Source organism: Achroia grisella, unplaced genomic scaffold, assembly GCF_030625045.1.
Source record: "Achroia grisella isolate CSIRO2021 unplaced genomic scaffold, CSIRO_AGI_Agris_v1 utg642, whole genome shotgun sequence".
In the NCBI taxonomy this organism is placed as follows: domain Eukaryota; kingdom Metazoa; phylum Arthropoda; class Insecta; order Lepidoptera; family Pyralidae; genus Achroia; species Achroia grisella.
This window is the reverse complement of record NW_026712979.1, coordinates 925,887-947,913: the sequence shown is the minus strand read 5'-3', so window position 1 is coordinate 947,913 and position 22,027 is coordinate 925,887. Positions and strand designations below refer to the sequence as shown.

At 42.9% G+C, this 22,027-nt stretch overlaps 1 protein-coding gene across 1 annotated transcript in view; it reads right to left on the bottom strand.

Moving 5' to 3' along the window:
* Window positions 1-266: 266 nt before the first annotated feature.
* Window positions 267-22,027, bottom strand: part of LOC131849389 (apoptosis-resistant E3 ubiquitin protein ligase 1) — a 50,020-nt gene continuing 28,259 nt past the window's right edge. Inside the window, exons 3-16 of the mRNA XM_059199457.1 lie at window positions 10,899-11,107; window positions 9,127-9,266; window positions 8,447-8,587; window positions 8,061-8,169; window positions 6,606-6,796; window positions 5,977-6,175; window positions 5,287-5,483; window positions 4,885-5,049; window positions 3,977-4,154; window positions 3,366-3,511; window positions 2,974-3,117; window positions 2,689-2,862; window positions 1,784-2,131; window positions 267-463 (exon numbers count right to left, since the gene is read on the bottom strand). Coding sequence (XP_059055440.1) covers window positions 293-463; window positions 1,784-2,131; window positions 2,689-2,862; window positions 2,974-3,117; window positions 3,366-3,511; window positions 3,977-4,154; window positions 4,885-5,049; window positions 5,287-5,483; window positions 5,977-6,175; window positions 6,606-6,796; window positions 8,061-8,169; window positions 8,447-8,587; window positions 9,127-9,266; window positions 10,899-11,107 — 2,512 coding nt within the window. The 3' untranslated portion in view covers window positions 267-292. The remainder of the gene's footprint in view (window positions 464-1,783; window positions 2,132-2,688; window positions 2,863-2,973; window positions 3,118-3,365; window positions 3,512-3,976; window positions 4,155-4,884; window positions 5,050-5,286; window positions 5,484-5,976; window positions 6,176-6,605; window positions 6,797-8,060; window positions 8,170-8,446; window positions 8,588-9,126; window positions 9,267-10,898; window positions 11,108-22,027) is intronic.

Below are 22,027 nucleotides of genomic sequence, written 5' to 3'. Positions count from 1 at the left end.
GGAGTGGTTATGGGGGGGAGCAGGGAGTGGAGTGATGGGGGGGAGCAGGGAGTGGAGTGATGGGGGGGAGCAGGGAGTGGAGTGATGGGGGGTAGCAGGGAGTGGAGTGATGGGGGGGAGCAGGGAGTGGAGTGATGGGGGGGAGCAGGGAGTGGAGTGATGGGGGGTAGCAGGGAGTGGAGTGATGGGGGGGAGCAGGGAGTGGAGTGATGGGGGGGAGCAGGGAGTGGAGTGATGGGGGGAGCAGGGAGTGGAGTGATGGGGGGAGCAGAGAGTGGAGTGAAGTGCCAGTTCAAATCATGCCAAACCCCTCGCCGCCCTCGTTGATGGCCCACAGCAGCGCGTGTACGAGCTGCTCGTAGGAGTCGTAGTCGGGCAGGCACAGCTGGTTGAAGCACGTGTGCGCTGTCGGCAACGCACCAAACGTCGGGGCCGCCGTGATCTGGAAGCGCGGGTTCAACTCCTGGAAATGGTAAACGGGTTTTTTTAATAATGGATGAAAATATAGTTTGGATTGTGGAATGAAGTACCTGTCAAGGTGTTTTCGAGAGACTACAGCATGAGGTTTTATCAAAAACAGTATATACTTACCATCAGATGGGTCGTGTGTTCGTTGGAATGTTGTACTCGTCTATAATTCTTCCTGAATACAAAAGTTTATATCGTGCGAAGAATCGAACCCGCGACCATCGGAAGCGAAGCAGTGTGCGAATCGAGTGGGTCCAGCGCGGCTCAGAACCGGGGGAGCGAGGTACCGGACGCACCTGGAACCCCCCGGGCGGCAGCTGGCTGCAGCCGGTGGTGAACTGCAGCAGGCGCGCGCGCTCGGGCGGCGTGAAGGCGGCCAGCGCGGCCCAGAACCAGGGGAGCGAGGTACCGGACGCACCTGGAACCCCCCGGGCGGCAGCTGGCTGCAGCCGGTGGTGAACTGCAGCAGGCGCGCGCGCTCGGGCGGCGTGAAGGCGGCCAGCGCGGCCCAGAACCAGGGGAGCGAGGTACCGGACGCACCTGGAACCCCCCGGGCGGCAGCTGGCTGCAGCCGGTGGTGAACTGCAGCAGGCGCGCGCGCTCGGGCGGCGTGAAGGCGGCCAGCGCGGCCCAGAACCAGGGGAGCGAGGTACCGGACGCACCTGGACGCTGCACCGGTGGTGAACCAGCAGGCGCGCGCGCTCGGGCGGCGTGAAGGCGGCCAGCGCGGCCCAGAACCAGGGGAGCGAGGTACCGGACGCACCTGCCCCCGGGCGGCAGCCTGCAGCCGGTGGTGAACTGCAGCAGGCGCGCGCGCTCGGGCGGCGTGAAGGCGGCCAGCGCGGCCCAGAACCAGGGGAGCGAGGTACCGGACGCACCTGGAACCCCCCGGGCGGCAGCTGGCTGCAGCCGGTGGTGAACTGCAGCAGGCGCGCGCGCTCGGGCGGCGTGAAGGCGGCCAGCGCGGCCCAGAACCAGGGGAGCGAGGTACCGGACGCACCTGGAACCCCCCGGGCGGCAGCTGGCTGCAGCCGGTGGTGAACTGCAGCAGGCGCGCGCGCTCGGGCGGCGTGAAGGCGGCCAGCGCGGCCCAGAACCAGGGGAGCGAGGTACCGGACGCGGGCGGCGTGAGGCCAGCGCGGCCCAGAACCAGGGGCGCGCGCTCGGGCGGCGTGAGCGAGGTACCGGACGCACCTGGCTCCCCCGGGCGGCAGCTGGCTGCAGCCGGTGGTGAACTGCAGCAGGCGCGCGCGCTCGGGCGGCGTGAAGGCGGCCAGCGCGGCCCAGAACCAGGGGAGCGAGGTACCGGACGCACCTGGAACCCCCCGGGCGGCAGCTGGCTGCAGCCGGTGGTGAACTGCAGCAGGCGCGCGCGCTCGGGCGGCGTGAAGGCGGCCAGCGCGGCCCAGAACCAGGCCAGCAGGCGCGCCCAGCCGCGGCCGCCGCCGGCCACGAGCGCGTGGCGCCGCCAGTCGGCCACGCCCAGCTCGCCCGAGCCGCACGCCAGCAGCTCCAGCTCGGTCTCGGAGAAGGCGGCCAGCAGCCGCGGCGGCACCAGCGCGGCCAGCCCGCGCGCGAACGCCGCCGTCTCCGCCCGCACGCGCGCCGCCAGCCGCCACTGCGCCAGCGCGTCCAGGTACGACAGCTTCGTCGCGTTGCTCACCTGCCGGCCGGACCTTCTATTTTAGTAGAAACCTCGATGAACTACACCGGATCCGTCGCGTCCGCACACGACACCGTCCTCGTCGGCGAGGACGACGACCTCGACCGTACGATCGTCGCTCCACGCCGGTGCCCCCGGTCGCCCCTCCGATCGATCCCCCGTCCGATTCGAACGGATATCAAAATTACGACGGCCTGAACCGAAGTTCGAACCCCTAGCGATGCCCTCAGACTAAAATCGTATCCGTAAAGCAGAAACTGATCTTCAGCCACTTAAGTCCTTCCGCGGATTTGGAGTACCATCTACACTATAATAGTCTAGCCAACATTAGAATAATCCGAAAAAAAATCAGCGACTCGTAACGTATAAAATTCCACAAAACTAATGTAATACAATATATTCACAACACCTAGTGATAAGATAAAGTATATACCCTGATAAAGACCACGTCAATACAAATAAAATCTTTCCTTAAATTACTAAATTTACTAAGACTTATATATACATTGCGTCTAACTCAATTTATATACAAGCCCTAGTGATAAGTAAGCGCATACCCTGATAGAGGCCCCGTCAGGAACTAGATGGTGCGTAGCCACCAGACGACCCGCATCGTCATACTCCTCCTCTGCAAAGTAGAGCTCGGCGCCCGCATCCGCCGCGTCCAGGTCCGTCTCCAGCACGTACTTGATCTTTGTCAGGTACAGCTCCGGGTCGTCCTGCTCGAAATACTGTAACAAATGTTATAGTTAATAACCTACATACGCCACTAAATAAATAATAGCTTTATTATGTATAAGCGTGTGTAGAGTGTAGCGTGTAGTGTAGTGTAGCGCGCGTACCTTGTAGTGCACCCGCAGGCCGATGAGCTGCGCGAGGAAGGAGCGCGTGAGTCGCGCGCGCACCAGCTGCCGGTAGCTGCCGCCCAGGGCGCTCTCGTACAGGCACTTGCCCACCAGCTTGCCCGCCAGCTCGAAGTACTTCAGCTGCCCGCACACCATTCAAAATTAGTCTCTATCGTATTAGCTTCGCTACGTGTATTTATTGAAGCTAACACGATATCTAAATAGATAGTCTTCAGTCTTTTTTTCAGACACACGTCGTACGCAGTGTCAAGTCAGGACATTTCCTGGAAAGGTGTACTTAGCAAGCTTTTCTAAGTATAATAAATTGAAAAAATATCCTTAAGAAACTCTAATAACTCCAAAAAAACCCAAAAAACCAGTAATAGTACCTTGAGATGCGGCGGCCGGTGCGGATTGGGGTGCACGAGACCGGTGGGCGAGTCGTGGAAGGACACGAATAGACCGAATTGAGAGTCGAACAGCTGACCGCAAACCAGCGAGAACCACTCCCGCCGTACTCCGCCCCAGTCCACGCCTAGAAGGGGGGAAAAGGTACAATAAAAAAATACAATAACAATCCTGGACAATACACAACGATATCAAGTCCTAAGCCAAGCAGAGCTTGCGTTACGGGTACTAGACAACTGACATAAATATTTAGATACATTTTACAAAGTGGGTGAATGTTGGGGCTTGGGGAAATGCCTTTGCCCGGCGTCAACTCCTGAGGCATGTTACATTTACCTCTATGCGGTTCACTCTTGAAACCATCATAATAAAATCCTGGTGTATTTGCCATGATGAACTAATACAGAGACCTGGCCTCATACTCACCCTATCAACTTTCACAGGTAACCCGCCAGCGTATACCGTTACACCAATCCGTTATCATCCATTAAAAAAACTTATAGTAACAAAGCTTATAGTTTATTATAATAAATACATTTATTATAGAAGAATACACAAGAGAATGCAGTACAGACAAAAATATAGAACAGACCCTGCTCGCCCTGGAAGGTGACGTCGAAGTTCTTGCACCAATCGGCGAGCGAGAAGTGCTTGGTGGCCTTGAGGCTGGACCGCAGCAGATCGGCGCGGTCAACCCGCAACTGTATCTTGTCGTGCGGGTGACGAGCATGCACCTTCCGCACCTCGCTGTAGAAGAACTCCTGCTTGTTCTGCAACGAACATTTCACATTAATCTTACTTTATACGATAAAAATTTGTGCAATAATTTGCTTAAAAATAAAGAAGTAACCCACACGCATCGTGTACATAATGACCCACATGGAGTTGGTAGATCCATCGGGCAATTAGCTTGGAACTAGATGGCGCCGTGTGAATTGTCCTGACATATCGTTATAAGAAAAATGTAAAGACCTTGGAGGTGTCCTACCCGCCGCAGTTGGCCACCAGCAGCTGCGTGTAGGTGGCTGCGATGAGGTCCCTGTCGGGGGAGTGTACCGACCTTGAAGGTGTCCTCCCCGCCGCAGTTGGCCACCAGCAGCTGCGTGTAGGTGGCTGCGATGAGGTCCCTGTCGGGGGAGTGTACCGACCTTGAAGGTGTCCTCCCCGCCGCAGTTGGCCACCAGCAGCTGCGTGTAGGTGGCTGCGATGAGGTCCCTGTCGGGGGAGTGTACCGACCTTGAAGGTGTCCTCCCCGCCGCAGTTGGCCACCAGCAGCTGCGTGTAGGTGGCTGCGATGAGGTCCCTGTCGGGGGAGTGTACCGACCTTGAAGGTGTCCTCCCCGCCGCAGTTGGCCACCAGCAGCTGCGTGTAGGTGGCTGCGATGAGGTCCCTGTCGGGGGAGTGTACCGACCTTGAAGGTGTCCTCCCCGCCGCAGTTGGCCACCAGCAGCTGCGTGTAGGTGGCTGCGATGAGGTCCCTGTCGGGGGAGTGTACCGACCTTGAAGGTGTCCTCCCCGCCGCAGTTGGCCACCAGCAGCTGCGTGTAGGTGGCTGCGATGAGGTCCCTGTCGGGGGAGGCCAGCGCTAGCGGCGGCTGTGCGCCGTCGTCGACTGAGAACTGTCCGCCAGGACCTCCACCGGCGGGCGTGGGCGCCAGGATTAACTGCCGACACATGCACACCATATTGGTTCGCAACAGAAAGCTGGATGGCCAGCGAGCCAACATCCATAACATTATGACTAATTTCATCCCGATTGTAAATGGGCCATGGGCCACAGCAATGCAAAAATGACTCATAGCTCACTGTGAAAAAGCACAACACTGATTTTGAACCATGACCGAGAGGTGAAAGTGCCAACATTCAGATTTTTTTGTATTGAATAGAGATGCAATTCCTACCTTAGTGCTGGGACAGAGTCTAAATGACGTGATCCTCTTGGGTATGAACTTGAGTATGTAGTCCTTGACGATGAACTGCTTAGGGCTAATGCAGCAAAGCACCCTGCGCGGCTTTGCGCCACCTAGTAGCCGCGCCTCGTAGCAGATGTTGTGTCGCCGAGACGATATGTTCTGCTGTACTGTCGCCGTGTCGCTGGCTAACATACACACACCAATCTATACTATTCATCCATCATTATCCTTAATAACGAGCATTCTCATTATCATCCATAACCAATCTATACTATTCATCCGCTATTATATTTAATAACAAGCATTCTCATTGTCATCCTTTATAGAGACTGCGAAGTATGTCATCATAACCTTACTAATAATATAAATGCAAAATCGATTTTGGTTTGGCATACTTCCGATGGTCGCGGTTTCGACTCCTCGCACGGTGCAAACATTTGTACTCATAGTAATTTCATTGCCTAATCTGCACCTTTCAAATACAGTTTATATTGGCTTGGCAGCTGAAATAGGTGACATTATGGTACCCACACTGACTGAAGACTTTTTAAACTTTTCACATTATTAAGTTCTGTTGCGTCGTCCGATCGGGGCGTAGCAAAGAATAAAGGCCAAGCACTCTGCCACATGTCTGAACATTTTAGTGAGAATGTTAATGAAATGTGTGGTAAGAGTGACCTGTGAGCACGATGCAGTCGAATTCCCCGTTGAGCAGCATGACGCTGTCGTAGAAGACGGCGGCGCGGTAGATGCCGGCGCGAGGGAACGTGAGCGACACCACCACGCGCTGGTTGACCGCGTCGTACGCGAACGACGCCAGCGACGACAGCGCCTCGTCCTCCTCGCCGCCCACCGGCTGCACCTTCATTGAGAAGCCCTGCCGACACGGAAAAATCGATCGCTGTGGCAAATAGGCGCACGGACTCGGTATCGATATCGAGTGCTTTACTTTCCATAATAGTGCCTCGTCCACCTCGCCGTTCATCGGCTGCACCTTCATTAAGAATCTCTGCCGACACGAATACATCGATCGCTGCTATTACTACGAACACGGACTCAATATCGATATCGCGCGATTTACATTACACCCGTGTGTGGAATGTAAATCGCTTCTTTATCGAGAAGCCCTGCCGAAACACGGGTCAATCGCTGCTATCGCTTCGTATGCTGTGACCGTACTCATATGCGTAGCTGCGACCAACAGCATCCGAAAAAAAACAAGACCTCATAGAAGAATTCGACAACAAGAATTTCAACACCGTGTATCCAAAGCTAGAAGGAAGTATAGCAGAGAGCAAGGGGCGCACCTGTTGTTGGTCGTCGTCGAGCAACGGCGCGGGGTTGTCGTACACGTCGCGAGGCTGCACGTGCAGCGCACGTGCGTGCTGCGCCGCGAACACCAACGCCGCCGGCGGGCGAGCCACGCGGGACGTGCGCGCGCACACCCGCCCCGCCACGAACGTGCGGCGGAACGGACCGCCGCCCGCCGCCGCGCCGCCTGCACGCACGCCACACTGCACTACACTCCGCCACACGCACGCTGCACTACACTCCGCCGCTCACACGCTACTCACACACGCTACTCACACCCGCCCCGCCACGAACGTGCGGCGGAACGGACCGCCGCCCGCCGCCGCGCCGCCTGCACGCACGCCACACTGCACTACACTCCGCCACTCGCACGCTGCACTACACTCCGCCGCTCACACGCTACTCACACCCGCCCCGCCACGAACGTGCGGCGGAACGGACCGCCGCCCGCCGCCGCGCCGCCTGCACGCACGCCACACTGCACTACACTCCGCCACTCGCACGCTGCACTACACTCCGCCGCTCACACGCTACTCACACCCGCCCCGCCACGAACGTGCGGCGGAACGGACCGCCGCCCGCCGCCGCGCCGCGCCGCCTGCACGCACGCCACACTGCACTACACTCCGCCACTCGCACGCTGCACTACACTCCGCCGCTCACACGCTACTCACACCCGCCCCGCCACGAACGTGCGGCGGAACGGACCGCCGCCCGCCGCCGCGCCGCCTGCGCGCACGCCACACTGCACTACACTCCGCCACTCGCACGCTGCACTACACTCCGCCGCTCACACGCTACTCACACCCGCCCCGCCACGAACGTGCGGCGGAACGGACCGCCGCCCGCCGCCGCGCCGCCTGCGCGCACGCCACACTGCACTACACTCCGCCACTCGCACGCTGCACTACACTCCGCCGCTCACACGCTACTCACACCCGCCCCGCCACGAACGTACGCCACACTGCACTACACTTCGCCATTCGCACACTACACTACACTTCAGCACTCGCACGCTTCACTCCACGCCGCACTATACGGCGGAATATAATGCAATACCAACACTCGCACGCTACCACCACGCGTTACGGATTGTCGCCTACATGTATACTACACACACCCAGATAACCACTGATACTACTATAATATACACTATGGATAATACTCTCCCGCTTGGAAGGGAAGGAATTCACATTGAAGAAAAAGGGCATCTGTTCGACTAGAATGCATACGGTGATTCCAGCTCTAACTTCGCCTATGTGTCCAAAAATTTTGTATATGACACAATAATATTGTATATCCTGTCATTTTGGATCAATGTATCGTTCAAACAGCGATATAATTTGAAATTGATGCAGTGGTTCTGGACTTTATTTTCCACATAACAATATCAATTCTCACTCTCTCTTTATATCTAATTACAGTATACAACAACTTGCAGAACAACTCACCGATAGTAACGGAAATGATGTATACACCGGCGATACGAACTGTGAACTTCGCACGCGCTGTGTTTGCTTGCGCCGGGTCTCCGGACCCCAGCTCCATCACTGCTGTTACCTTATCAAATAAAAATGATTACTTGAAATATTATTACACAAATTACAGGGTACGGGTTTCGTAGGATATAAGGCAGGGAAATTACAGAATACAGGAAGCAAGAAATATTAGTCCTGTAGAACAGCAACGCATGAGTGGTATGATAACGTGATGACAGTAGTTCTCGCCTAACATCAGGTAGACCATTACCTTGTTTGCTGTCCTAATTACATAAAAAACCTAGTTCTTGCCCAATTACTAATAGTAAGAATTGCCATGAGAATATCTGTTATCTTACCTTCCTGGAGCCAACTGATATCGAGACGGCCAGATCATCAGTGTCACAGATGGGATATGGTTGTCCGTTGCGTTGAAAACACAGAACGGTGAAGCACATTGTTTCTCCAACCTGATATGGTTCTTCCCATCCCCACTCCACCTGAATACCATAATTAGACTAATTAAGAAGGAATTCAAACCACTTTCAATACAAAATATATAGCGACCATAGCATAGCCACCCCTGTGTCCCCTATTTGGTGCCTCATTTAATAAACTGTTTCGAGTTTTCGGCTATAAGTCAATCTATAATAAAATTTGTCCACGTGTACACATTTTAATAATATTTGCTAAATAAAGGTTAGTTGTGATTGTTTCCCAAAAACAAGAACATTGTAACTATATGCTGTCTTCTTATACTCAACACTTAGCTGTATATCCTACAGTCAGTTCAAATGCGTTCTGTTGTTCGATCACAAATGTTACTTTCACTGATAAAGCTATAAAACGACGAGAAAACCAAGGGCGAGCGTATCTCTAGATATTTCTTCCAGCAACTCCAGAGAATGTTATAGGATAATGTGTTCACTAGACCAGCTATAAAAAAGGAAACACTGATATATTGTCGTATATATAACAGTAAGTTAAAAGTATGAAAATGAATAGACACACAAATATATGAATATATATAGGTACTGACCTTACAACTGGGCGGATGTAAATATTTCCCGGTGACATACTGCAGAAGCGAGTGTTTTGCTTCCGGCGCAAGCGACGGCTGCGTCATGGCCGCCAGTGTCACCAGACCACATACAGATACCGACACCACCAGCATGCCCCCTATGTGTTACGACCACGACCACACCATGCATTACATTGTCTCTCAACCTTATGAGCCCTTAATACTCGTTTATTCTCAGTTCATCTAAACTGAGAATAACAATTGTTTAAAAGGAATGAATAATAATAATAAGAATATATCAAGACAATTCACAGCATCTAGTCCCAAGCTAAGCAGAGCTTGTGTTATGGATAGTAGACATCTTATATAAATACATAATATATGTAGAAAACACCCAGAACGATACAAATAATCACACTCACGAATTTAAATATTTGTACCATGCAAGGAATCGAACCCGCGACAATCGGAAGTAAGGCCGCTAAACTACAGAGGCCGTCAAATTAACGAAATGTAGAAATGAACTGAAATGAAATGAACGAAAGAAGGTAGATATACCAATTGAATTTCTTTCCAGTTATTCTCAACCGAGCAGCTACGAGTAGCTGACATGGATGGTAACTTTAAAGATATTAAATAACTTGATAGACATAAATAACTAAAAAATAGTAAATGCTTTTGATATTGACTTGAAAAGGTTGGGAAACAATGCTGTTGTATGTATATTTGAAAACTCTACAACGGGCCATACATAAATTACGTCAAAACAATTTTAGCCATTATTAAACCACCCATATTACAGACGGTTGTATCTTAATAGTTAAAATTTCGTGTCTTAATACTAAACTGAAATTTGATGTCACAGAATATATTTCATGATTACACGAACTTTGTGACGTCTGCATTACGTTACAGCAATTTTTAAATCCTCTCTATCATATTACATTGCTGGTCACATTTTAATAGTTAATATTTCGTGTCTTAATACTAAATTGAAATGTGATGTCACAGAATAAATTTCATGATTACACGAACTTTGTGACGCCTGCAATCCTTTGTCACACTTTATCTATTCCCCTCGACTCGTAATGTTTAAAGTAATGTATGGATTGCCCCTTTACTGTGTGCGCTGTAGTACGGTGCGAGTGACAGTTACTAATTTTACATTTAACAATTGCTACATTTAAGTTAATACAGTTATTCATGATTAGCTGTGCCCGCGACTCCGTTCGCATGGGGTTTGAACCGTTTACGCAGCGCACGCAACGGAAGCCCTCAAATATGAATAATTTTCCTCGTTTTTGCGAGATTTTTTACTGATGCTTCGCTTCTATTAGTCGTAGCGTAATGTTATATCCTCGACAAATGGACTATGTATCACAAAAAGAATTTTCCAATTCGAACTAGTAGTTCCTGAGTTAACGCGTTCAAACAAATGAACAAACAAACTCTTCAGCTTTATATTAGTACAGATTTAATATATTACGAATGTGGTACAGCTGAAATACTAAGTCATAATTTGTAAATCGCGGCAACTTTTATGAGTGAGACGAAACGTTAATGAAACTGTCACCCACACCATCCTACAGCTCACATGGTATAAGTAGATATGTAATGAATGGTTGGCCCCGTCCATATGTAAATATTATTATTTGTTTTCGAAATACAAAACAAAACTATTATCGCAGACGCAAATTAGTATTAATTAGTACTTTCAATGTTAATGAACGGAAGGCTATTGAGCGAGTTAGACACCTATAATGGGTTATTAGTACAAATGTACGACTTACCCCACGTCCACGCATCCTGGTGCTTGCTGGTTTTGACCACGGTACTCCAGAGATCATATTTCAGGATCTGCAGAGCCTCCTTCCCTGTGGGGAGGCTTTGTCGCGCCGCCGACCATGCGCCGAAATCCTTAGGGTCCAGCACATGCTGGGCAGTCGAGTCTTCGAGCCAGTACACGTCCTCGAGGGACGACACGTCCAGGCTGAGGAGTCTAAAAAAATACACAATTTACCTTCACTCTGTTCGCCTTGATGTCCATTTCTTGCCAGTTCTTGGTCAAAACTACTTCAAGAAATGACGTTAGATTTGACTCATCCTAGTGTTTGAAATTAGACCTACATGAATGAGGATAATTTGATTTTATTTGCTGTGCTATTTAGATTTCTTCCAGTAAACCTAGAAAATTATATAGGATAGTGTGTTAACTAGTTATTAACATTGTTTTAAGATATTGCTTTTCTCGTTAAATTTGTTATCGAAATCTTAGATTGCATTTAAATAGGCCGGTGCGAAAAGGTTATACTGATGTAGAGTCTATTTCCGAATTGCCCCCCCCTGTGGGGCATGGCCTCACGTGGGAAATCTTTTGACAGGTTTGAGAATGAGGCTTTGAAAATGTTTAAATATTGCAAGATTCTATTTTCAGAAATAGAAATAATCTTTATTCAAATAAACTCCTTGCAAGCACTTTTGAATAGTCATATTTTGATTCTACCACTCATTCGGAATGCAGATTCATCACAAGAAGAATGAGGAAGATACTTGTGTGTTGCTCTTTTGAATAAATGTTTTTATTTTATATAATAATTACAGTATAACAAGTAAGAGGCATGCGGTAATCAACATAGAAGTTGCTACGCACTCATTATTAGTGTAATCAGATAATATTGTCAGTGCTATGGATTTTAAGTTTTTCTATAAAAACATTATTGTCGTTAACGAATTCTTCAATTTTCTAGTAAGCTGTTTTGCAAAGGAAGTATTTTATATGACATTTAAATCTTTTTTCAGGCAGATTTATAACATACTCTGGTAATTTGTTGTAAAACCTTACGCAATTGCCATAAAACGAATTACTAACTTTAATTAAACGACATTTAGGTAAAATTAGTTTGTTATTGTTGCGTAAGCTTTTATTAGTGTAGTCACTAACTCTTTTGAAATTGTCTATATTCTTCCTGGGATACATGATATTTTCATAAATGTATTGAGAAGCAACGCTGAAGATATTTGATTCCTTAAAGCACTCTCGTAAAGACTCCCTGGAACCCACACCATAAATGGAGCGAATGGCCCTCTTTTGTAAAGTAAATATTGTATTTATATCAGCTGCTTTGCCCCATAACAAAATACCATACGACATAATGCTATGGAAATAGCTAAAATAGACAAGTTTAGCCGTTGCCACGTCTGTTACTTGTCTAATTTTTCTTACCGCATAAGCGGCAGAACTAAGTCGACTCGCCAATTTAGTAATATGGGCGCCCCATTGCAACTTGGAATCTAATGTGATACCTAGAAATACAGTATCGTCAACAAAACTAATAGGTTTATTGTCCAATACGATTTTTAATTCTATCTGCCTTACATTGGGGAGCGTAAATTTGATACATTTAGTTTTATTTGCATATTAGTAGCATATTATTAGCAGTAAACCATTTCAAAATATAAGAGAGAGCGCCGTTTACTTCGTCCATATCATTAATATGTCGATAGACTTTGAATACTAATGAAGTATCATCAGCAAACAGAGCTATGTCAGCTATAAAAGTCATTGAATTTATTTTTGACGAAAAAAATAGTAGAATGAAACCCAAACCCAAAGAATATATATAATTATACTAGCAGACCCTGCCACGCGTTGCACTGGCTAAGGTCCTTGTATAAAATAATATTGCGACTATAAATTGACATGTAAGCTATCCTATCTTTCAAATTGGATCAAATAGCACAATCAAATCCAATCAAATTTGCAATAGGTTCAGTTCAGTTCTGTTTAGGAGTCCATCGCGGTCAAACAACGTGACACGTAATCATTATCATTACATAGTACAAAACAAAGTCGCTGTCGCTGTCTGTCCATCCCTATGTTTGCTTATCCTTATCTTTAAAACTACGTAACGATTTTGAACTGGCTTTTTTTAATAAATAGTGTTTCAATGGGTAAGATTTATATATATAATACGTGTACACCCGTGCGAAGCCGGGGTGAGTAGCTAGTCTTTATATATAAAGATAGAACTATTTCTACTATCTTCTATTTTATCTTTGTCTGTTCAAATAGAAAAGTATGCTAGTGTCATGGTATAACTAAGTGCTCTCGTAAAGAAGATAGATGGCTCTTCGCAGGCCAGTAGAGTAACTGTCTATGTAAGTGTTCTCATCAATTAACACGTTAGGAAAATGTTTGCGATAAACCACTACACATATAAATAATCATTTTTCTAATAAACTTAATATAAATACTTTTGAATAGTCATATTTTTTATTCTGATTACATCTTACATAATAAGTTTAGCAAGTCAAAGGTACTAATGCAGACCTTTTTTACAAAGTTTATCACGATAAATACGATTTGGGGGGAGGGGGGGAGGCGAGGATTGTTGGTACTGAGGACAAGTAACTCTATTGCTAGTAATCTACCAGGTTAGGTCGACCTTCACACGGATCTCTCTGGAAACCATTGTAGTTCCTGGTAATTTAATCATAATAGACAAACTAACCTAACCTCATATTCATCAATTTAAATCCAAAAATCATTTATTCATGTAGGACATTTTAGCCGCTTATGAACGTCAAGTTTTACATTATAATTTTATTTAATAAAATTCCCTACCGTCAATTCGGTATATAGATCCAATTGAGAAGAACTGGCAAGAAACTCAATTGAATTACTTTTTTTTAAAAGCCAGTTTATTTACAATGTATAGGTATTTATATAGGTGTCTGTCTAACATTAAATGAAAATCCCGTGCATGAACAACTATTGCCATGCACGCTCGTCATTCAAGTAATCGTTTAGTGAGTAATAGGCTTTGCTTAGTAAATATGATTTAACCGATATTTTAAATTTATTTAAGGGTAATTCTAATATATCTTATCATCCTCCACTGGTGCCCCGCTAGGGTTTACAGGGTCTAGCGCAGGCGGGTGCACGGTCCATTATAATTTAATAAAAAAGCAAATATGGCCCAATTATACAATATATTTGGGCCAGGTTCAGGTTTTATTGCACCCCTGCGAATAAGACAACCCTGTATAAAATGATTATTACCAATATTAACCCTCACACAAATCACTCGACATGACGTGCGGATTTCTTACGTTATTTAATCGACCCGTTGAGGGTTGTCCCAACGGTATTACTATTACAATCTTACAAGTACTATTATTAATTCCAGTCAGTAAAATGACAAGTGCAACTGTCACTGATACAAAAAAGGGTGACCCGCTACAATAGTGAAGTTCGGCAATCAATAGACTTAGACATTTAGTCACGCTTTATTTTATTAGGTATCGATGATTTTTTTTTTATTTTAAGTATTTAATACATACAATACGGTATGTATTAAATATACCGTCCCTATATACATAAATCTTTAAAACTACGCAACGGATTTTGAAACGTTTTTTTTAATAGATAGAGTTATTCAAAGGGAAGGTTTATATATATATAACGCATGTACACACGTGCGAAGCCGGGGTGAGTGGCTAGTAGATTATAATTTAAAAAGATGTTATTTAAATTGGGCGAAATATAATAATAAATGTCAAGTTTGTGTGATACAGACGAAGTTACGCGGCTCAACTAGTATCCAATAATATTTAGACGCCATACATTTCTTTGTATTTGTTTATTTACATTGAAAAAAAAAGTTTACATCTAAAGCCTAAAAATATTTGACGACCCTTGTGGTCTCCATAGACCACAAGGGTCAATAATATCAACTAGCTACTCACCCCGGTTTCGTCCGTACATGTATTATACATATAAACCTTCCTCTTAAATTACTCTGTCTATTAAAAAAAACGCTTCAAAATCCGTTGCGTAGTTTTAAAGATTTAAGCATAGATAGGGACGGTCAGACAGCGACAGCGACTTTGTTTTATACTATGTAATGATAATGATAAAGTATCCTGTTTGTGTGAACCCTATCGAAGGGCGCTAATGAAACGCGTGTGGGGCGGAAGGTTGATAAACGACCGCCAAAGTATACCATCGATAGGCTGCTATAACCGACGCGGGGTTAATGGGCCGGGATTGTCCGTTAGTACAAACATAATCATATTACTGAAAAAATAATAACATTCTAGTGCTCTTAAAAACGTTTCGCTGCTTATCCATACTGATTATTATTTATTAAACTCTTTATTGCACCCAAGGGCGGATCCAGCTTTGGCGCCAGGAGGGGGTCACATAGGCGTGGTCATGGCGCCAGGAGGGGGTCACATAGGCGTGGTCATGGCGCCAGGAAGGGGTCACGTAGTCGTGGTCATGGCGCCAGGAGGGGGTCACATAGGCGTGGTCATGGCGCCAGGAAGGGGTCACGTAGTCGTGGTCATGGCGCCAGGAAGGGGTCACGTAGTCGTGGTCATGGCGCCAGGAAGGGGTCACGTAGTCGTGGTCATGGCGCCAGGAAGGAGTCATGTAGTCGTGGTCATGGCGCCAGGAGGGGGTCACTTAGTCGTGGTCAAGTCAAGAACGTATAATTTAATTTTGATAACAATAGATACAAGTAAAAAGTAGGTATTTTAATAATGTACAAAGTTATTATATTGTATCAAATTAATTAAATACTGAAGGTATGTGGTTACATAAAATCTGTATGGTGTCAAATATATAAATAAAATCATTATGTTCAATTAGTGGTGCACCTAAGTCCTGGAACAAGCTCAGAGGGGGTCATAACCCCCATGACCCCCCACTTGTATCCGCCGTTGATTGCACCAGACAAAGAAAACACACAAAATGATATATTACATAAACTGATACAAAAGGCGATCTTATCGCTAAACAATCTCTTCCAGACTACCAGTAGAGAAAGTAACATTAAGATAAGAAGGGGGTAGGTGGTGCACGTAATGAACATAAATATATATATATACATTTGTACATAAATATATCTATTAATATATATAATATAATAATAATAATAATCTCAGGACAATTCACACAGCGCCATCTAGTCCCAAGTTAAGCTATCTAAAGCTTGTGTTACGGGTACTAGATAACTGATACAAGTACATAGACATTTTTTTTTCGTAAATACATACATATTATACATAGAAAACGCCCAGACCGATACAAACAATCATACTCATGAATACAAATATTTGTGCCGTGCAAGGAATCGAACCCGCAACCATAGGACGTAAAGCAGTGTCCTAGACCGCTAGACCACCGAGGTCGTCATAATATAAACATATGTAGACATACACTAGCTGTCCCGGCATACGTTGTTTTGCCTTAAAATTAAATAAAAATTTTAGGGGTGGACTACCACAAACATTTAAGGGGATGAAAAATAGATGTTGGCCGATACTCAGACCTACTCAATACGCTCACAAAATTTCATGAGAATCGGTCAAGCCGTTTCGGAGGAGTATGGGAACGAAAACTGTGACACGAGAATTTTATATATAAGATATACCTACTTAATAATGCACAAATATTCAGAAAATATGAGACAAAGACGACGATATGAAATTAAAGGGAACGAAAGTGCGATTTGACAGAGACTTTGAAACTAACAAGTGACTGAATGCTCCGAGTGCAAGATATTATTAATTCGAAAATATAAAAAAAAACAAAACTTAGTTTAGTCCTACTTTATACATGGTGCAGAGACTTCGACAGTGAAGAACAGATTTACATAAGAAACCCCTTTATATATCAGTACAACAATTAGTGGAAACAGTTCACAAGGGACAATCTCGTAACAAAAAAGATAACAAAAGTTACATAAATAAAGAAATTAAAAAAGTCTAACTTACTTAATTTCTTTATTAAAGTAACTTTTGTCTATTTTGCTATTATATTCCAATCGTACCGTTACATATAATAAAAAATAGAATAGAATAGAAAAAGTCTATTCAAATCATTACACAGTAATAAACAAAGTCGCTGTCGCTGTCTCTATGTATGCTTAAAATCTTTAAAACTACGCAACAGATTTTGCAGGGGTTTTTTTCAATATATAGAGTGATTCAAAAGGTTATATTATAATATGTATACCCGTGTGAAGCAGAGGCGAGTAGCTAGTACATATATTAGAATAGAATAGAAAATATTTTATTCAAATAATCTTAAATTTAAGACATAGTTTGTTTTTCTATGAAGTGATATATGCGGTAGAAAATGCACAGAGATGCAATATCTCGCCGCATCTGTCACAAAGACGTTGATTACCATTATTTAAAAAAAATGTAAGAAAACACTACCGAAGACAATGGCTGAGTCCTTTTGCCTTTCCCCTAAAAGGGAACAACCGAGCCAAAAAAAAAAAGACATATAATCAAATCTTTCAATGTAGAAACCGTTTGCAACACTGTCACATAATCAGGCCTTTGTTATTGGCATTGCCTGAAAACGGTCAATAAACCTATGCTATAAATGGAATGGGCGATAAGCGCCATACATATATGTAACAACACAAAGGCCGGTGCGGGATTAGCTTCCCGTGAATGGATAGCTTTAATTGAATCATGCCATTGTAATCTGCAGTACCTACACGATTCTGTTAGTATGGGGTGAGTGTTCAATGGATTCCCAAAGTAAAAATTAATAGGGACTCCATTAAACTATGTTTATTCAAAATTCAATTCAAATTAAAAAATCATTTATTCATGTTGGACGTTTATAGCCGCTTATGAACGTCATTTTTTTTTTATTATTTATAACTAGCTTTACCCGCAACTTCGTCCGCGTGGAAGTTAACTTTATTTTTCTAATAATAAAAGTAGCCTAAGTTACTCCTTATCACATCAGCTACCAGTCAAAAAGTCCCGTCAAAATCGGTCCAGCCATTTCAGAGATTAGCCGGAACAAACAGACAGACAGATAAAAATTGTAATAAATGTTATTTTGGTGTATGTACCGTATTTATATTCATATGCATGTAGTAAAAAACGGTTATTTCAATATTACAAACAGACACTGCAATTTTATTTATATGTATAGATGTATAGATTTTTGCCCTACCGTCCAGTTCGGTATATAAATTCAAACGAGAAGAACTGGCGAGTAACTTAGAGATTTTACTCTAATTTAAAGCCAGTTTATTTACATTGTGTATTCATATAGGTGTCTATGTCTAATATTAAATGAAAATATGGGACACAGTTATCTAGATACATCAAAATAATAATTGCATTTAATAATATCTAGTAAGACAAATCCAATATTGTGTACTAAGCACTGCTGTGTCTAAACTGTGTCACCCACCTTACATTTTCCTATTGTCATTTAGTACATAAGATCAATATTTTTATGTACATATTGTCAGTTTATTATCATCTATAATATACATCGTCTCTACCAAAAACATCGTATCATTTCACCCGCAACAAAAATCCCGTGCATGAACAACTATTGCAAGAACTTCAATCTCTCATAACATAACAATATTTTAGCTTGATTTGTTTTGAAGAAAGGGCATTCCCATACACATGTCTATAGAGTCATGTTCAAAATTTACTTTATCTATTTTAACAAAATAGTGCTTTATTACTATGGTCATAGGGGATTCATTATTCTAATATGCCCAGGACCTCTAATAGGTGAAAGATGGACCTGGTATCTACAGGATTCTGTAGAGCTATCCTGTTAGCATCATTTACGAGCAAGAAAACAGATTGTGAAATGGTACATTGGCATTCTGTAACTTGGAAACCACGATAAGACGCGTCAAAACCCAGGACTTTAGAGTCCAGAACCCGGACATGTCAACAACAACATTTTAATATATCATCATCTGCTTCTTCCTTATCCCATTTATTTGCGGCGTAATATGTTTTTCTCTTCCATTCATCTCTGTTCGCAGTCATCTCGTTATTTACTTCCTTTCTCACCATATCATCTTTTACACAGTCCATCCATCTATTTTTCGGTCTTCCTCTACCCTTATAACCATCCACATTCATATGTAACACCGTCCTTAGGATATAATCAGTATAATAATATAGTCAGTATAATAAAAAACAGTAAAAATCACCTTTTTATTTATTTTCAGATCTTAAAATTAAATGTAATTTTTTATCATCATTTTAAACGTATCTAACAAAACCAATCTTATTACAGTTTGGCCTCGCACGACACAATCTTTTGTATTCATGAGTATGATTGTTTGTATCATCGGTCTGACAATAGTTGTTCATGATTTCTATGTATATAAAACATATATAGTTTAAAAAAAAAGTAATTCAATTGAGATATATAGGTTCATTTAATGTAAAAATTTGACCATAAGCGAATTCATTAAATGCTTTTTGAATTTGAATTTGAAAAATTTGTTAGCTCGAGTGTTACAATAATCCGTACTCCTCCGAAACGTGACCGATTTTTATATTTGTATAGGTCAGTTATCTAGTACCCAACCCTAACATTTATTACTAGTTTTTAGACAATTTTTTTATTTTCGGAACTGCTTGACCGATTTTTAGGTATAGATGGCGCTGTGTGAATTGTCGTGAGATTATTATTATGGTACATTAGCATTTTTTTTTATAACTGTAAAACTCGATAGCATCACGCAGCGCCATTTTTTAATAGATTTTGATATATATGCGTAGGTAAGTTATCTTCATATATGAAATATACTGAATGACGTAGATACTGTATGAAAAAGTAAACAATATTCTAAACCTGTTACTAGTCGGTTTAAACAATTATAATAATAAATCATAAACATAAAAAATATATCGATACAATATCTATGGCTATAACCAATGGAATTGTATACAATTCCATATAAAAACTAAATTGTAACTGGCTGCCTATGTGCGTTGCCATGTCCGCAAAACATAATAAAAAAGAAAGTTGAAAAAAGAACAAATTCAAATCAACAGAGATTATTTCAACATAAATCTACAACATAATCTACTAGTATTCTAGTTGGTAGTTTGTATTCACACGTTTCAAATTGGAAATGTAAAATTACAATGATTATTTAAACGAGCAACACGCAAGTTTCAGTTGTCTGGACATTTCAGTGAGTATGACTAATATCTTTAAGGAACTTATAAATATACCATCATGATTATCCGGCCTCATTCTAACCTCTGACCTAATCCATGTACCAAATCGCCATAACGAACTATGGTTAACGGTAATCAATCACTTTATACCATAAACTACCTCGTTCGACCCAATTCGCTTCCAACTGCATTAGATAACATCTGAATTGCGATATGCAAAATAAATTATGCATGCAGTACCGCAATAACTTTCCATTGCATTACATTGCATATTTACAATTTATTTAATTTAATAGCCTTTACACGACATGTTCTTTCATGCGTGATCAGGAACGCGCGCGATATATAGTTGAAACGCCAATGCACACTTCAAATTCAAATTCAAAATATCTTTATTCATGTAGGTCTATTACAGACTCTTATGATATGTCAAATCTACCGTCAGTTCGGAATGATTTCAAGATGAGAAGAACTGACAAGAAACTCAGCTCGTATTTTTTTTCACACTATCGTAAGTGATTGCATTAGGTATATTGTACTCGTAATTATTTTATTTATTATTCTTTATTGCACCATAATAACAAAAAAATATATATACAAACGAAAACAATATTTAGATTATGGGTACAAAAGGCTGTCTTCTCGCTTATGCGATCTCTTCCAGACAACCTTTGGGTAGAGGAGAAAATACAGAAGGTGGTGGATGGCGCATGATGGAGTAGAAACATTAATAATATTAATATACAAAAATTGTATTATAGTTTTAAGGTTTTAGATATTTATTCCCATTAAGAATTTCAAATTCACTTAACATGACAACTAAAAGCATAAGCTTATACAAAATTAAATATTAGTGGAAATACAAAAGAAGGTATATATGTATAATGCAGATGGTGTAGTAACAAAATCTAAGCAACTATCCGCATAAATTATAACATTTATTGGTTGGCTTACTGCGCATAGTGGGCTCAGCGGTACTGGGTTCACATCTACACAGATGTACCATGCTAGATGTGGCATATTAGAATTTTTTTTTACGCGTATTATAACCATTCTTACGCGTGATTGTGCGTATATTTCATGTCATTTCACTGTTTAAAATCTTATCTTTTACTGTGTATTTTTTGTAATAATATAAATATTAATGAAATACTTTCTAAAGAATAATAACACTTACTAATATTATAACTGCGAAAGTAACTCTCTGTCAGTCTGTTTGTCTCGCTTTCACGCCAAAACTACTGAACCGATTTAAATGGAATTTGGTATACAGTCTAGACCCCGAGAAAGGATGTAGGCTACTTTTTAATGCGAAAAAAGGGTTACAGTGGTTTGAAAGAGATCTCCTCTTTCAAACCAAGATGATGCAAGATTGTATTAAAGAAGCGTCATTTTTAAAGCTAGAAGCTTGAACCTTATTTTTTAGGTTGTTGATAAAATAGACATAAAGAAAAAGGTTTGTAAGGGGTTGAAAGGGGAGAATAAAGATTTCATGGAAGTATCGTCATTTTCAATACTAAAAAGTTGAGACTTATTTTTTATGCTGTTGATTGAGTTGTATGGAATTCTGTATGGAACAGGGTTGCCAACAACAAATTAAAAACTAGGATTTGAAGTTGGAATAACCAGGACAATTTAGTTTAAAACCATGACTCAGTAATATATTTGTAATAATTATATTATATATATATCAATAGACTAAATTAATAAAATTCAAGTAATGGTAATAATCAGAGTTTAATATTTAAAAGTATTTAAAAAAAACTCTACTAATCGAGCAGGCATTGTAAAAATGGCGCGCGAATTTTGAAAATACATGATCTTATCAGGGCGTTTTAAAAACCCAGTATGCTGCTTAAAAACTATCCAGGACACCCCAGGACACTTCAAAAAGTAGGACATGTCCTGGGAAAACATGACGGTTGGCAACTCTAGT